Source organism: Esox lucius, chromosome 4, assembly GCF_011004845.1.
Source record: "Esox lucius isolate fEsoLuc1 chromosome 4, fEsoLuc1.pri, whole genome shotgun sequence".
In the NCBI taxonomy this organism is placed as follows: Eukaryota; Metazoa; Chordata; class Actinopteri; order Esociformes; family Esocidae; genus Esox; species Esox lucius.
Window position 1 is genome coordinate 31499818 of NC_047572.1, and position 18851 is coordinate 31518668.

At 45.2% G+C, this 18851-nt stretch overlaps 1 protein-coding gene across 1 annotated transcript; it reads right to left on the bottom strand.

Moving 5' to 3' along the window:
- Positions 1-199: 199 nt before the first annotated feature.
- Positions 200-13421, bottom strand: LOC114839120 (circumsporozoite protein-like). The gene is made up of 2 exons (XM_029119535.2): positions 13206-13421; positions 200-463 (listed from the first exon to the last, which is right to left on the bottom strand). Exons 1-2 carry the CDS (start codon positions 13290-13292, stop codon positions 200-202), a joined length of 351 nt encoding a protein of 116 aa, XP_028975368.2. The 5' UTR covers positions 13293-13421.
- Positions 13422-18851: the final 5430 nt, after the last annotated feature.

An 18851-nucleotide genomic window follows, 5' to 3' on the forward strand; every position in this document is an offset into this window, starting at 1 on the left:
TTACCACGTGTATCCCTACTCCATATGGAAATCATGAATGCATGTTAATTTCTTTTAAGGTGTACCTGTAGAAGTAGCATTTTAACACGTGTTCTATGCGTTTTCTCAGATTTTGTTTTGAATAACATATATTTCCCCTTGCTGGGTCATTGATTTAATCTATCACAGCCTACTCCTATGACCTCTTCTGTCTGTGCTTCTATCCAGGACCCTGCTTCTCTCCAGGACCTTGCTTCCCTTCAGGACCCTGCTTCTCTCCAGGACCCTGCTTCTCTCCAGGACCCTGCTTCTCTCCAGGACCTTGCTTCCCATCAGGACCCTGCTTCTCTCCAGGACCCTGCTTCTCTCCAGGACCCTGCTTCTCTCCAGGACCTTGCTTCCCTTCAGGACCCTGCTTCTCTCCAGGACCCTGCTTCTCTCCAGGACCCTGCTTCTCTCCAGGACCCTGCTTCATCCCTCCGACCTGAGCGACAGAGAGCACACTTTACCAGACGACTTTAAAACACCATACTGCTCTTCACATGCATGGGAGCACAATGACCTGTAGAAGGTTGCGTAGCTGTTTATTGATACTGATGGTGAATGCTGTCCTGAAATCAAATGTATTTATCATGCTCTCTGTTAACTGCAGGTGATGAGTAACACTGAAAGGCTTACACCACCACCCCCCACCACCACCACCACCACCAAAGCATATATAATAACATATATAATATAGAAAAATTAAAGTATCAATGGAACCCCATGATTTAAATAATAGGAAGGAAGGAAGCAAGATAAAACACAGTTCTATATATTGGTTAAGAAGTGGGGAATAACCAGATATCCTCAAAGCTCTGTGGAATCATAGATATCAGTGTGTGTCTCTTATCAGGTCCTCTTGATTATTGGTTAGATGGTAAAGGTTCCCTTTGCAACTGTGTTTCTTCTTGTAAAAATCCCCTAAAAGAGTGTTTTGTAGTAGTGATGCAGGCTTTGCTTATAAGTATAGTGAAAATCTTAGTTACAGGTCTGGGTCCCGACGAAATGCAGTGTTAAAAAATTTACAGAAGAATCGAAAATATATAAGACAACAACAATACCATAATATTGCATGTATACCTTAGCCAGTGATAGAAGCCTTTTCAGAAGTCCTTGTCTGGGAAATGATGGCAGAGATTTAATGTTTTTTGTGTTTTTTAATAGAAAAAACATTGCAGAATATTTCATGAGCCCCTAGGACGTCTGCTATCCATTGCAGAGCCATGAACAATTCATGTTATATGCCTGCTGCTGTTTATGTGCTTTCCTGGTTTTGAATTGAAAGTGGTGTCCAGTAGCCTTTTACTCACCAGCTCTGGTTACAAACAACAAACTAGAGCAATAGACTGAATGGTCCCTGTTGGTGGAGCACAAGTTGAACACAGAGGTGCCTTTCAAAACTTTCAAACTCTGCATCTCCAACAGAACACCAACTACACCAGTGACGGAGGCTTTTTAAGCAACCCCCATTGTAAAAAGGAGAACCGTACAGTCAAATCACGGAAAGCATCAGGCCTCGATGCTACTCTTTGCTCCTTCTTTCTTCTGGCTTCAAACTGAAATTTGGTCGTCGACAAAAGCCTTTAGTGGTGCAAGTTTCAGGTGTAGACAATGTCGGCCTGGTGCGGTCAGCACAGGAGGAGATTGATTATTTCTGTGTCCCACCCTGCATTCATGTTGTGACGGAGCAAAGCCCTGATATCTGATTGACACACGTTTGGCAGATGCTGTGCCGTTACCCAATCGTCGGCTTTTGAGGCTACACAATATCTCACGCCCGCTTTTCACTTCGTAGTCTGAGATATCGGGTGTCAGCCGGGGTTGTCCCAGTATATCAACATGCAGATCTTTTATTCCCCGCCCAGCTCCCGCCTCTTCTGTCTATCAACAGAGGGACATTTCTGAGGACTTCCAACAGGTGTGAAACAAAGAGAAGGTTTTATTGTTGGTAAAAGAAAGAATGATCATATTTCAGATAATCTTTCGGGTTAGGCTTTCGCCGGCACACAGTAGAACTAAGAGAGATTGACGTTTCCTATCAGAATGGTTGTCATTCAAGTGGTATACGGTTCTTTGATAAAAAGTATGTATTTTGTTGTTGTGGTGACTGTGTATATTGTTGTATTTTTTTTTTCTTCTGCCTTGACCATGAGGTCATCTTTAGACAGTGGTGTTAAATCCTAGATGTGGTATACCTGGTTGGAAGTGTACCATCTTGATGGATTACTGTGCTTAAACTCTTGTTTGAAAGGTCTCAGAAATGGGGATGGACGCATGCCACCGGGACAAAGAAACGACAACGGCCACAGTGTGTTTTTTTTTTTTGCCGACCCGTGCTTCGTTGTAAAGAGAATGGGCACGAACAAAAGTCCTCATTTGGGGCTTGTGTTGAATGTTCCCCACATGCAGGGTCTTGGGGTGAAATATTTTTGCGGGTGCTCATTCATTATGGAGAAGATTTCCTACCCCCTCTGTTTGTCTTGGCAGATGTGAAGCAAGTGAGGCGCAGGACCTTTTATTTCAGGGGGTGGGGGGTGGGGGGCTGACTCGTCACCAGGCTGTGTTGCCAGGGCCGACGACACGTGTTACTAATTTTGGACCATTTCCGTGGAAAGTCTTCTGGATCCCCGGATCGCGTTTCACAGAGCTGCAGAAATATTCCCCCTTGTTGTTCTGTGGGGTTTGGGGTGCTCTGAACTACGGCCTGGGACCCATTTATCTTCAGACACAGCCATTCTTTATTAACCTTTCGCAGGCAATTCCTGCCGGGCACGACCAGACGCACGGCGAGACGCACGGCAAGACGCACGACGAGACGCACGGCGAGACGCACGACGAGACGCACGGCGAGACGCACGACGAGACGCGCTAAAGATGTTTGTGTCTTTTTTTCCAGACAAACTGAGTCAATACTCATAAATAATTTAAGTGTTTATATCATACACACCAACTTCTTTGTTTGCATGTGTGAGATAGTTCTTCCCCGCTGAAAACAGCCGATCTCCGAATATGGAAGCTCAAAGGGTCTAGCAGAACTCATTCTTCAGAGTGCCGTGTCATGGTCCCTCCAGTTTAACTCTCTCCTTAAAGCTTGGAAGCCAACAAGCCCCCATTAGTTATCACCGCATGATCTCACTTTATGATCCCAACTTAGCGGGGAGGGCAGTGAAAACAGGGTTTCAGTTCGTTATCCATCCTGGTGGCGTGGAAGGGAAAAGGTACGCCTGTTTGACTACAGTAGCACAATAGCTAACGCTTTGTCTAAACACTTTGGGGTCTGAGTCTGATGAACAGATTTGGTGTGTGTGTGTGTGTGTGTGTATGAATAACTCGAGCTCCAAAAACTCTGGAATTTGCAGCTTAATGACCCAGTGGTGATCCTCGTGGTTTATTTGACATTCGTCATTGAGAAACGGCCCAGGAGGAAATGAGGGTTTGTCGTCCTGAAGTCAGCAGTGCCAGGATAAGGTCCTAATCAAACACCATTAAGCAGTTGGAGGACGTCAGTGGCCCGGAGCGCGTTTGGGCTCGACACTACTCTGCCATTTTACCTCAGAGTTTGGCAGGGTTTAGCTTTCCACCAAAGAATAACAACTCTGAATTTACAATACTTGTATTTACTTCCAGTCTAGACGCTGATGGCAGTCACGGGTCGATTCGGATAAGTAAAGTATGCTCGTAAAGGAAAAGCAGATTCATGTTTTCAAGGGAAATGAGAGAGATGGGGACTAAGTGCATCGCAGGTACAGCGAGCAAATGAAAAGCAAACACGGCTTCTGACAGCCAAAGTCTCCAGCGTCGACGGAAATGTGTGTTTTCCACAAACATTCTCGGGGGAAGAGCTTTTGTGTGTTCATGCTTCATTTGGACGTGGCAGAAACACAGAGCCGATGTCATGACGATGAGGCGGGCCACATTAAACGGAGTGCAGACACGCATCTTGCAGAAACTACACGTGGACTTTCTGATGAATTGCTTAGAAGCATCTTGCTGTTTTTGAGTATGAGAAAGAGATTATGCAGGAGACAAAAAGTTGAAATGTCAAACTACTAGGCGTTGCTTTATTGGTGGGGACTAATCAACCATCTTAGTTTGCACAGAAGAGAAATCTGGAAGTAATTTGCTAATTGTTTTTTCTAATGGGCTATTAATTCAAATCAGAGCATGTGCAGGATAAATAAATATAATTTTCAAAACACTGGAAAGATCAGATTTTACTGGGTTACTCCCCTTGTGAAAGGCAGACTCACACATGTACACTAGGGATGGGCACGTATAGTCGAATATTCAAATTCCCGAAATTAATTTAGTATTTGAGTACTTTGAGTACTTTTAGTACTTGTGCGTGTATTCACTTTTGCCCCCATTTCTTTTACGTAAATATAGTTTTTTTTGTTATTGAAATAAATAGACTTGAATATTATTTTTCTAAAAACTATGAAAATTATAAAACCACATTTAAACAAGAAACCAGGCAAGCCTAGTTCAGCCAGCCCGCAATAAATTGTGTTAATCGTGGCTGTCCTCTCCAGAATCGAACCCAGGTCGTCATATGAAAAGCATTGTCCTTAACTACTACACCACCTGACTACACGAATGCTAGCCTCTTCACATTCTATTATTTTCACTCATTAACATCACGCCAAGTTTGAATATTTTGTTAGAAACCATTAACTAGCGTTAAACTGAGTAACGTTTCTTATTAAGTATACCTCCACCACAAATAGTATCTATGAACTGTATGACTTTTGCCCCTGGCCGTTTTAAAAGCTTATTAGCCATTTGTGAATGACATTGATACAACAACTACTGTATCAATGTAGGTAACGATGACGGACTTCTTCGTCAAGTGAATAGATGAGAGAATCGTGTAGCCAGCAAAGTGTTTGTCTATCCTGAAGAAATTCTAAAATCATTAGACATTTGTGAATGACATTGATCCCGTATCTATCAATATAGGTGACGATAACTATTGATGGCCATTCAAGGCTTAATTTACGTTATTTTAGCAGCAGTATATTATGGTGGCAGCACTCAGATTATTTTTATCACAATAAAAGCCATAATTGAAATGTATAAGGCAATATAGTTAACAATCTAGTCTGTGAAAAAGAACAGAAAAGAATAACATTGGAATGGATATTAAACATAAAATGTACAGACAAGATTGTTAACTATATTAACCTATATAGTTCAATGATTTTGAAAAAGAAAATCTGAGTTATCCGTGCTAGCATAATATCCTGCTGCGGTAATGAACGGTAATGAAGCCTCGAATGGCCATCACTAAAGATAACTCACTTTTTTGTCAAGTGAAAAGAGAATCGCGAAGCCAGCGAAGTGTTTTTCTATCCTGAACAAATCCTAATATCCACCAGAACCATTTCATTTTAGGCTTCCTATTACGTAGCTACGTGTTTTTTCTGTCCAGAACCTCAGGCATAATGCGTTTTGACTGTTACGGGAGCCCTCGTCTCTAACCACTACACTATTTAACAAGGGGTAGTCACTCACTCAGTACGAGACATTCGCTCTTCTTAGCCGGCCCCGCTTACGCGGTCCGGCAAAAAAGTATACGTTTTTAAGTCATTTTTACAACATGCGCTACTTCACAAGCATCTTTTGTTTACAATCGTCAATCAAAGCGGTATGATGTGGTGGGGTCCAGTCAGTCAGTATGATGCAATACATACTGCATAGCCTACTGTTAGCAAGTGGATGAAAGGCAACTAATTCAGGGAAGATGGAATATATTCACCGAATTAATGTTACCTACGGAAAAAATATTTGGCCACAAAACGCTACGTAAAGTTCGTTTGACAGTGCAGAAAAGGCGATCGAGAGTGCAGAAAACGGTGAGTTTAGCAGATAGCATATTGCTGGATAGCTTAGCTAACTAGCTCCCCTAGACTCCTCTATCCAATAAACTCAATGTCATGTGTTGATAAATATTGTCTTCTAGTTCTGTAGTCGAGTTTTGCGTGTCTACCGCACGGTTTCCACCATACGCACGGTCGCTCCCTTCCTCAGACCAACGGCCATTGAGCTGACGTTACTTGGGAACGACGCCCACTCCTATGTTGTAGTGCTCATATTGTATCGGTAGTTATTAAATACATGTATTTCAGTTAACCGAATACTATTCGAATAATAACACTGTTCGTATAGTAAAATCTTGTCCAATGCATATCCCTAATACACACACAGACACAAACAATGTGCTAGTAAAGTCCCAGGAGAACACTGTCTTAGAGTAAGAGGAGAGAAATAGAAACAGCAGGAAAGCGTGGTTCGCGTAGCAGTGTTTAAGCTAATGCAAGAAAAAATGTAATTACAATGCTAGCGTTAATTTTCATTAGATGGCTTGCCTCATTGATCATGACACCCCAACCATTAGGCCTGGATTGCCTTTAGTCCGTCTCATTGTCTTCTTTCGTTCATATCACTCCTTTTGCAGCTTGGATGTTGAGGACTCACTATATCAACCCAGTATAGAGCACCTTCATGTTGAGGAAGTAATATCACTATACCAGTCCAGTACAGGGTACATTCCCCCGCTAGACACATTTGGCTCTGTTAGGGCAGCGCACAGCCCATAATATCAGACTTGTCACCGGTCCGCGTTTCCAGTCAGTACCGTGATTGGATGCAAGGGTCTCATTGGACCACTTAGCTGCCGGATCGCTGCAGATGGAGGTCCACCGACCCAGATGGATTTCTGCATATGCCCCCCCCCCCCCGCCTCCCCCCCCCCCCCGCCTCCCCCCATCCTAACTCTCCCTCTCCTCATCCCTGTCTCTCTCTGCCGTCTCCACCCGACCCCCAGCCAGCCCCCTCACACGACACACGCACTGACTTTTGTGACGTGTCGGGCCCTTTGTCAGGTTGCTGCGGACCCCCTGACCCCTTGGCCCCAGTACTATGGGAACAGGAGGAGAGGAGACAGCATGGGTTCTGCCACGCATACACACACACACACATTGTCACACACACCCACCACACATGTCGTCTCTCACACACACACACGCGCACTCGTCGTCTCACACACGCGCACGTTGTCTCACACACACATTTTGTCATATTACATACACACACAAACATATGTGCACACAAGAGACACGCTGTCTCACACCCCCTGAAACACAGACACGCTGTCTCACACCCCGGGACAGAGAGACATGCTGTCTCACACCCCCTGAAACACAGACACGCTGTCTCACACCCCGGGACAGAGAGACACGCTGTCTCACACCCCCTGAAACACAGACATGCTGTCTCACATCCCGGCACAGAGAGACAGGCTGTCTCACTCCCTGGCACATAGACACGCTGTCTCACACCTCGACACACAGACACGCTGTCTCACACCTAAACACACAGACATGCTGTCTCAAGCTGGAGCACAAAGAAATACTGTCTCACATCCCGACACACAGAAACACTGTCTCACATCCCGACGCACAGAAACACTGTCTCACATCCCGACGCACAGAAACACTGTCTCACATCCCAACACACAAACACGCGGCCTCACAAAGACGCTTCCATGCTGACACACTCATTCATTCTCCTGGTCTCTTTCTTTCTCTCCGTCATTTTTTGTTCTTTGTGGGAGGTGGGAACCCTCCAAGTGATTAGCAAGCAGAGTGTGTTAAGCATGAGATTAAGAGAGACTGTTTTTAATTAAAACCCAGAGAAAGAGAGACGGGCAGAGATAGGAAACAGACAGGGAGAGAAAAGAGGCAGAGAAAAAGACCATTAAACTTATTTAACAACAGGCTCAGTCAACTGAATACCTCTCAGACAACCAAAGTTATCCTTCAATCAGTCGGTGTCAGTCTGTCTGTCTTTGTGTTGTTGACGTCTGTGAGAAAGAAAACTCCTCAACAACAGCGTTGTGTTCCCTGACCGATTAACGTTTCAACTCAGAGACAGGATTAAACATTAACTCTCTTTGTCAACCAAACCAAGGTCTGGCTCTCTGCAATGAGTTTTAAGCAAAAGGAGTTGAACATGTGGCCTTGATTTTTCACTTAAGATAGCCACATTCCTAAATTGATTGTGTGTGCTCAAGATCTTAGGCTTAGACAATGTTTTTCTGGAAAGGAATGAGTGGTACTGGGTATTCCACCTGGCTTTGTTCTGAGGAGGAGATGATCGGAGCTCTTTAAATAGAGGAAGAGAACAGAGGGGAACAGAAATGATGAAAGAAAGGAAGACCCGTTTTTCTGGTTGGATAATGATGTAGATTGTATTCAGCATCATCCTGCATTTCATCAAACTGACATCAAAACAATCGGCACAACACTGACCTCCTTTCTACCTTTCTTCTTTGTTATAATTCTGCGTTTCTTTCTGAGAAAGTGAAAGAATGAACCACTTTGTCTAGGTTGGAGAACTACCGTCCGTAATTCTGTTTTTACAAGAGTTAGCTAATGAGATGGAGATTTATTTAGAGGGAAAATATGCCGGGTTTCCTCAGCCTGGTCAGATTGGTGATCAGGGTTAGTTTGTAGGGTAGCTAAGTGGTCTTTATTTTCGTGAAATCATGCAGTTTTCTCTCCGGGCTGCATCAATGGAAAGATTTACCATGATGGGATGCTTAGAGGAAACTTGGGGAAATCTTGGTAAAAACTGTGTATACATGAGTATGTCTGTGTGTGTTTGTGTGTGTGCGTGTGTGTGTGTGTATGTGTGTGCGTGCACGCGCACGTGTGTGAGTCAGAGGGATCCTTTTGGACATTATAACGCAGGTTGTAAGAATCATCCATTAACATTTTGTGTGATTTATTTATTAAAATGTTTGTGTTTATTTTAAATATAATTTTATGCAGTGACATTTTTCAGAACAACAATAGTTGTTCCATACCTGAGTATCTGCAGTAAGAAAATTGCTATTATTATTTTTATGTATTATTGTTGTTACAACTACTGTGTGTTTCATTGTGTTGTATTCACTGAAATACATTGCCGCTTGTCTGCTTTGCCAATATCTACAAATTGTATTTCATGCCAATAAAGCAACCAGGATTGCAGATCTTGAGACACGGGCCTAGTAGCAATAAAAGGAACCACTCTTGGGGTTTAATATTGTGCAGTTCTGGACTCTGATGAGTGTTGTGTTGGTGATATGATAGTAAGGGAGTTTGATCTTATCCATGTGGACTGAACTGGGTCAGGGACAGGGTCCGGACTGACGACGGGTGTGCAGAACGGGACACAGGTAACATCCTCCTGTCCTACCCGTCGGCGTGAAATAGAATGTCTCAGCCAGCCTGTCTGCATGGGAGACGACGCGTGGCCACTGTGGTTACGGCGCTGACTTGTGTCAAAAACGTACATTTCTTTTGTACGCAGTTCATCCGGTCGTCTGCTCGATGTAGTCAGTCACAGAATTCCATTTAAGAAAAGGACAAGATGTCTGAAGGCACATTTTTAACGTTGCCTGATCCCGAGCGTTTTTACTGCTTCAAAAAAATATATATAATATTGCGGTGCTTCCTTTATTTATGTGACAGAGCCAACGTTCTGACTGTGTTAGAGCTGGGTACCAACCTGAGAAAAGCCAAGACCACACAGACACAATACAGGTAATGACTCTAGAGGTAACCCTTTAATGTTGAGAGTCCCAAAGGTGTTTGCCTGTAGATGCTCTATGAATTATCTACTGACTATCGACTAATGTTAACCTAAATCCTAACCTTAACACTTACCCTAAACTCTTTTTGATGCTAAAACCAACCCTAACCTTAGAAAGCAGTTTCTTCTCGTCAGATAGTTTGTCTATAGACCATCTACTGATGAAAACAAAGTGTGTCCCAAACAGACCAAACAAGTCAAATGTATTCTCCACTCATGCAGAGGTGTTGGGAACCATTGGTTGTTACTGGTTACTTGTACATTGACCGGCACAGCGAGTCAATGACAGTTTACAGTGGAGGTCAATGGTATGAGGGGGAATTTTGTCCTCGTGACCAAACATGCTGACCGGGAGACAGAGCAGCTGTTATTGAAGCTGAGCAAATGGACGTCGACTCTGTGAGGATTTGGTTATCTCCGTCCCTACATGTGGTTTACTCGGTCTCTACGCGTTGTTTACTCCGTCTCTACACGTTGTCCACATCTTGCCACGCCATCCCACCCCGTGTAATTCTGAGTGGGTCCTGTCTGGACTGTAGAGGATGAAGGCCGTTCTGATTCAGAGCGTTACCTTATCCCTACGTTCAACAGCAACAGGGAAGTTGCCTTGTGGACGACGGACAATACAGCATCCTCTCAGTGGCGACAGATTGGCAGGGAGGCTGTGCGAGGCAACGGGTTACTGTTGAGCTGAGCTGAAAACTCTTTAGTCAGGGGTAATGCCAAACAAAGCACAAAGGAAACGGCTCAGCGTTGCCCTGCAGCAGACAACCTCACACAGTGGGCTAGAGGCAAGGAGAGGGAGACCGAGGAAAACAGAGACGGAGGGGAGAGAGAGGGGGAGGGCGGGAGACGGAGAGAGGCGAGAGGGTGAAGAAGACAGAGAAAAACGAAGAAATGGTTGGAAGAGAAAGGGAGGGAGGGAGGGAGGGAGGGAGAAGAAAGAAGTGAGAGAGAGAGGGGAAAAGGGAGCGATAGAGAGGGAAAAATAAAGGGAGGGAAAGAGCACATTTACCTAAACAGAGCAGACTGAGGGCTGGGAGAGATAGAGAGGTTGAGCAGAGGCAGAGAGAATGAGAGTGAGGGTCTGAAGTGCAGATCAGTAATTAGAGTGTGCAGGCTCTTTCTTTATCTGGACGAACAGCGCTAGTCTGCTAAACAGCTCGGCAATCAGCCCATGTGTGTTAGCACTACAATTCATTCCACTCCATTTGCCCCTCGTTCCGCGACCCTGCTTTCACATTCGGTCACTCCCTTTCTTCTCCTCTCCTTTCTTTGGAAGCAGACACCTCGTGAACAGGCTGTCAGCTTGGCGCTCACAGAAAGGGGGTTATATTTCAAGGCGACCAACACCACCAAGGACACACACACACACACACGCACACTCACACACACCACCTCAGCACTTAACCCAATCCCCACCCAGCCCAGTCTTTTTCCCTCACTGCAAATATAAATCAATATTATCTGCAGCCTGCATGGCTCTCGCTCTCTCTCTTCTCAAGCTCTCGTTCATTCTCTCTTCTCTGACTCATTTTTTTCCCCTCACAATCCCTCTTTTTTCTCCTCTTGTGTACACACACAACTTGGGGAGTGAGCTGTTCAAACAACATTTTAAGTTTCACTGCTCTGTGAGTGAGTACAAACGTTTATGTTTCATCACTCTAAATAAAGGAACAGTGTTTGACTTTCCCTCTTCCCCGACTCTCTCCATCCACCACTCTCTCATTCTCTCATTTTCTATTTATTTAACTTTTTCTCCCTCTCTCTGTATCTCTCTCTCCCATTTTCTTACTCTGTTACTCACCCCCCCCCCCCCCCCCCCCGGGCTTGGTTCTGGTCCCAGGGCCTGCTCTGAGCTTGGTTCTGGTCCCAGGGCCTGCTCTGCCATATGTCTGATGGTGCATCAGGCTGGCTGGGGTGTGATATGAGGTTTAATCCATGGACAAAGGCAGGCATGGTGCTCAATGCGATCTATGAATGCATGGGCCCACAGTGACAGAGGCCAGGGATGGGGAGACACTGGGATAGGCAAGGGGAGGGGGAGACAGTGGGAGAGGCAGGGGGAGGGATAGGTCAGTGGGAGAGGCAGGGGGAGGGATAGACAGTGGGAGAGGCAGGGGAGGGGAGGCAGTGGGAGAGGCAGGGGCAGGGATATGTCAGGGTGTTCTGATTTGGGGAAAGGGGGAATTCTTTGTCAGCCTCAGGGATGACAACGCGAATGACCCCCCATTTGCTGTTTACTAGCCCTCTGTTTCACTGGCCCTCTGTCTCATTGGCCCTCTGTCTCACTGGCCCTCTGTCTCACTGGCCCTCTGTCTCATTGGCCCTCTGTCTCACTGGCCTTCTGTCTCATTGGCCATCTGTCTCACTTGCCTTCTGTCTAAATGTCCTTCTGTCTCATTGGCCCTCTGTCTGACTGGCTCTCTGTCTCAATGTCCTTCTGTCTCATTGGCCCTCTGTCTGACTGGCCCTCTATCTATCTGTCTGCCCCTCTCTCGCTCTCTAACTGTCTCTCTCTAACCATCTCCCCAACTCCTTCTCCCCCCGCTCTCTCTCACACGAATACACACACACTTTCCTTCTTTGTTCTCTAGTCACATGACAGTCTCCGTTTCTCCTGTGAGATCTAAGTCTAAAAGTGTGGCGCGAGGGGGGGTGAGGGGCACAGAGGGCAGCGGCAATTGCAAAGTATTCATCGTGTGTGTGTGTGCGTGTGCAGGTGAACATTCACATGTGCATGTGTGCGTTGGCTGTTGCATTGGGACAGAGGGGCACAAAGAAGCAGTGTAGTTTCACTGCAGTACAGATGATTTAAAGCTCTTTAATAGTGTGTGGAGACATGGTTAAAACACGCTCGCACGCACACACACGCACGCGCACACAGACGTAGCACACACTACTTCTCCCACCCTATCCATTTAAGCTGACCAGATTATTTCTTCTTGGTTGAGCGGTGTCTCTCCATAAAGTCACCGACGTCCCCCTGCTCCTGTGTCAGCCTCCCACAGTCAGGATGTCACCGAGCGTGAAAATACAAGCTTCCTATTCATCTTTTCACTTTTTGTGACATCAGACGGACAGTTATTTGTCCTTTACAAGTTTTCTTTGTTCCCTGTTTTTCAGTAGTGTCTGAGCCAGCTGAGTTGTCCTTGCGTCAGCGCTGCTTGTTGTGCCGATTGAAACTTACGTTAAGTTTGCCTTATAAAAATCTACTAATAGAAGGCACATATGCATGGCTATGTCCTTGAAACTGAGGGTTTAGTCAGTGCATTTCTGAATAGATGATAATTAGAACAGAGGATCAATAAAATACATTTAGACTGCAATCCAAACAGCTACCCATGTGATTTAAAGGACTGAACAAGCCTCTGAGAGGACCCCCCTAAAATAGGCTGATCTTCCTGTTATAACATCTGCCTTGTCTTTGTCCCGTGTTTAATGTGTAGCCACATCTGGATTGGGAGGGGACGAGAGGGACGGACAGATTGGGGGGGGGGGGGGGGGTGTAGAAGGAAGAAAAAAAGAGAAAGTGTGGGTTTTACCTGAAGCTGCATGTTTCCGTTGTCAGAGTCTGCTGAAGTTGTGTCTGGTTTGGTGGGGTAGTGGGTGGAACAGCATGGTGGGGACATTTTGGAAATGTTTCCATTGGAAACCCTGAATGAAAGCTATTGCAGACGCCCCTCACCCCCACCCAAGCAAAACGGACCATTCCATTTAATTTAAACCAGAACACCCTCCTTTTCTCTCGAAATCTAACTCCCTCCTCTTTCTGGTGAAGAGCTGGGCAGAAGCAGAACAATGACTCCTTTTATCGTTCTCCACTTGCTCTCTCTCTCTCTCTCTCTCTCTCTCTCTCTCTCTCTCTCTTTCTCTCATTCTCTCTCATCTCCTCACATCTGTTTACATGGCTTCTGCTTGCCACCCCTCTATTCAACCCAACTCCCAACCATAACAGCGGGGAAAGGTCTTCTCCTTTGTTTTCCCTCTCAAAGACTTTGCAGTCATCAACACACCCAGATAAAAACTGTGATAGCCACCTCCCTCTATTCCCAAATATACTGGACTCACTGGACTCACACACACACGCACACACACATGCACACTCACACACACACGCTCTCACACACACACACACACACACGACAAAACCCACATTTGAACCAACAGCTGCGGTTTCTGGCTCTGCAAGAACACTCTGCCCACACTGGAGTAAACTTCCTCACATCATGTGTGTGCGTGTGTATGTGGGATATTGTGTGTGTATGTGTGCATGTGTGTGTGTGGGAGAGTGTGTGTGTGGGTGCGTGTGTGCGTATGTATGTGGGAGACTGTGTATGCGTGTGGGTGTGTGTGTGTGCATGTGTGCATATGTGTGTGGAAGAGGGTGTGTGTGCGTGGATGTGTGGGCTTATGTTTTCATAAAGAGTATGCAGATGTAGCAGGGTTACAGTCCAGTTGGCGTATAGATGACTGATATCCCACAAACACCGCAGTCCCCAAACCTGCTGGCCTCAACCCACTAACCTCAACCCTGCTGGCCTCAACCCTACTGGCCTCAACCCACTAACCTCAACCCTACTGGCCTCAACCCACTAACCTCAACCCTACTGGCCTCAACCCACTAACCTCAACCCTGCTGACCTCAACCCTGCTGACCTCAACCCACTAACCTCAACCCTGCTGACCTCAACCCTGCTGACCTCAACCCACTAACCTCAACCCACTAACCTCAACCCTGCTGACCTCAACCCACTAACCTCAACCCTGCTGACCTCAACCCACTAACCTCAACCCTGCTGGCCTCAACCCACTAACCTCAACCCTGCTGGCCTCAACCCTACTGGCCTCAACCCACTAACCTCAACCCTACTGGCCTCAACCCTTATGATCTCAACCCTGCTGGCCTCCACCCACTAACCTCAACCCAACTGACCTCAACCCTGCTGGCCTCAACCCTGCTGGCCTCAACCCTGCTGGCCTCATCCCACTAAACCCAACTCTGCTGATCTCAACCCTGCTGGCCTCAACTCTGCTGAACTCAATCCACAAGTCTCAACTCTGCTGACCTCAATCCATTAGCCTCAGTCCTGCCGGCCTCAATTCACTTATATCAAGCTTTCTGAAAAGAAACAATCATTTTTATTCTCTGTCCTATCAGTGTCTTTTATCCCTCATTGCTTGGCCACCCACACGTGCGCACACACACACACACACACACACACACATAAGAGACAGAGCTGTGGCGCTAAATGAAGATGAATGGAAACCATCTGATCGTAATAGGATCAAGCTGAGGAGAGGGATGGAGGACAAGAAGGATCCACATTACTATATCAACAGGCTCTTAGAAGCAGCCATCTTACTGTAATAACATACATAGAGAAGTAGCCATATTTCTGTAATAACATACATTGAGAAGCAGCCGTCTTACGGTAATAACAAACATAGAGAAGCAGCCATCCTACAGTAATAACATACATGGAGAGGCAGACATATTACTGTAATAACATAAATAGAGAGTCCGCCATATTACTGTATTAACATTCATAGAGAGGCAGCCATATTACTGTAATAATATAAATAGAGAGGAAGCCATATTGCCATTATAGTATACATATAGAGGCAGCCATACTACTGTACTAACATAAATGGAGAAGAAGCCATATTACTGTAATAACATACATATAGAGGCAGCCATATTACTGTAATAGCATACATTGAGAAGCAGCCATCTTACAGTAATAACAAACATAGAGACGCAGCCATCTTACAGTAATCACCTACATATAGAGGCCACCCTTGCTGCAATAACATACATATGGAGGAAGCCATATTACTGAAATAATATACATAGAGAAGCTTCCATATTATTGTAATAACATACATAGAGAGGCAGCCATATCACTGTATTAACATTCATAGAGAGGCAGCCATTTCACTGTATTAACATTCATTGAGAGGAAGCCATATCATTGTATTAACATTCATAGAGAGGCAGCCATATCACTGTATTAACATTCATAGAGAGGCAGCCATATCACTGTATTAACATTCATTGAGAGGAAGCCATATCACTGTATTAACATTCATAGAGAGGCAGCCATATCACTGTTTTAACATTCAAAGAGAGGAAGCCGTATTACTGTAATAATATACATAGAGAGGCAGACATATTACTGTAATAACATACATAGAGAGGCCACCATATTACTGTAATAGCATACATTGGGACGCAGCCATATTAATGTAATAACATACATATTAGAGGCAGCCATATTACTGCAATAACATACATAGCGATTCAGCCATATTTCTATAATAGAATACATTGAGAGACAGCCATATTACTGTACTTAACATACACACAGAGGCAGACATATTACTGCAATTACATACATAGAGAGGTAAGCATGTTAAGACCTAATTTATTACTCCAGTGTTGAATATATTGACTTAACAGTATTAATCTTTTAATTGTTACATGACCAGTTCAACTTCTGAATGTAAATTGAACTGGTTAATCTTCTTTTCTGGTCTTCTCACCATGCAGAACTTTCACCAGGCTAGGCAGGCCAGGTTTTGCTCTGTGTGTGTGTGTGTGTGTCTGTGTGTTTGTTTCTCATCCGTCTCATTCATGTCTCAGAACCTGGCACCATGTGTATGTTTTAGTCTCAGTGTGTGTCTGGCATGACTCCGCCTTTAAAAGAAGAGAGCCCTGACATCACTCAGAACAAATACCACCACCACACTCCAGCTCTGTGGTTTCAAAAAATCAGCAATTTGAGAATAGCAGAGAACCAGATTTGTCCCACCACACCCCCTTTCTCTGTCTCAGTCTCTCTATTCCTCTTCTCTCCCTTCTTCCCCACATATTTCTTTTTCTTCTTTTTTTCCTGCAAGTTTTTGTGTCTGGAGTTGGAATCCCCCAGGGTTTAAGATATTTTCTGCTGAATGCAGCATAAAAGCATGATCTTTCTACACTTGTGTCTGTGAGTGTGTGTGTCTGTTAGTGTGTGTGTGAGTGTGTGTGTGTGTGTGTGAGTGTGTGTGTCTGTAAGAGAGTGTGTGTGTGTCTGTGAGTGTGTGTCTGTGAGTGTGTGTGTGTGTGTGTGTGTCTGTGAGTGTGTGTGTGTGTGTGTGTCTGTGAGAGTGTGTGTGTGTGTGTCTGTGTGTGTGTGTGTCTGTGAGTGTGTGTGTGTGTGTCTGTGAGAGTGTGTGTGTCTGTGAGAGTGTGTGTGTGTGTCTGTGTGTCTGTGAGTGTGTGTGTGTGTCTGTGTGTCTGTGAGTGTGTGTGTGTGTGAGTGTGTGTGTTTGAATTGGAAGGCCTGCATCCAAGTTGGCGGTTTGATAGAGTCTCTCCAGGACTACATGCGAGTGAGAGAGGAAACGAGGGAGAGAGAAAGAAAGCAGAGAGAAAGGTTCAACCATATGACAGTGATCACACTATGGACTCTGTCCCAGACTGGAACTCCAAAGATATTCATAAGATCCCACTGCTTTCTGGGAAATGTATTATTTTGGTGCTTCTGGTGAAATCTGGTGGTGAGCTATAAGACCAACATAGTTTTGATGGGTCTGTGTGTGTGTGTGTGTGTGCGTGTGTGTATATCCGTGCATTTTTTTCTGGGAGGTTTGACAGCTATTTTGGCCTGGCTGCCAGGAGGAAAAACATTCAGTCACAGTTACATTTGGGGGACAGTATGCTTCTGGGACTCTGTTTCTCTATCTGGACCATACCACTATGGCTTTCTCTATCTGGACCGTACCAGTATGGCTTTCTATATCTGCATTGTACCACTATGGCCTTCTCTATCTGGGCTGTACCACTATGGCTTTCTCTATCTGGACCGTACCAGTATGGCTTTCTCTATCTGGACCATGCAAGTATGGCTTTCTATATCTGCATTGTACCACTATGGCCTTCTCTAGCTGGGCTGTACCACTATGGCTTTCCCAATCTGGACCGTTTCACTATGGCTTTCTCTATCTGGATCGTACCACTATGGCTTTCTCTGTCTGGACCCTACCATTATGGCTTTCTCTATCTGGACCGTATCACTATGGCTTTCTCTATCTGGACCGATCACTATGGCTTTCTCTATCTGGACCATACCACTATGGCTTTCTCTATCTGGATTGTACCACTATGGCCTTCTCTATCTGGACCGTATCACTATGGCTTTCTCTATCTGGACTGTACCACTATGGCTTTCTTCCACTGAGGAGGAAACACAGTCACATCAGAGCCTGTGACAAAAAGTAATGATATTTGAACAATGCAGATAACTGCATTAAGCTTGATAGGATGAAAGCTTTGAGGACCACAAGTTATTTGTCAAATATATTCACGGCTGACATTACAAGAGCCCCAGATGTGCATCCTATAAGATTTACTCTCCCTCACATTCTTCTCCCAAACAGAGCAGAGGTCAACGATATCCTGTTTCTTTCCTCCAACACGACCCTGGCTTTGGAGGGAGGAAAAATGTCAAGCATTGATTGTGACGGCATGTGTTGTCGTTGTGTGTGTGGACATTCATTTAGACCTTTTTGTCTTCCTCATTGTCTCTTCCTCCTTCTCTGCACCCATCCCTCCCTCCCTCTCACCATCTATCCCTCGCCATCTCCCCTTTCCCCTGATGTCATGGGAGGAAATCCAGGCCCGTAGCCTGGGTTGGGGCTAGCCCGGCAGGCAGAAGCCCAGCGGGGCAGCTCTCGGAGCGGGGAGAGTCAAGCAGGGTGTTGGGTTGTCTGGAGGACAGGAAGTTATTGATGGGGGCAATATTCATGAGGTCTGTATCAAATCATCTCTCTTATTCTACATAATTGATAAAGGGAGTTCAACCCGAGCGCTAGAGAAAGTTTAGTCTGTGTCAGTAGCTTTAGTCTGTGTCAGTAGCTTTAGTCTGTGTCAGTAGCTTTGGTCTGTGTCAGTAGCTGGGCACGCATTTTCATTGTAAGCATTGGAGATTGGAGAATAAAACACTGTACTCGTGTTTTTACCATCAAAGGTTGGACCTTCAATTTTCTAAACCGCCTCTGTTGGAAGAGGTTGTTAAGTTGAGTCTGTTTGTGTACGTACGGAAAAGGCATTCGCCTGAAAATAGGTTACACGGTTTTCTCCGTTCACGTTCATGGTTGGGGCTGTACATTTATATGACTGTGCTGGTGTCCTTTTATACAGGCTC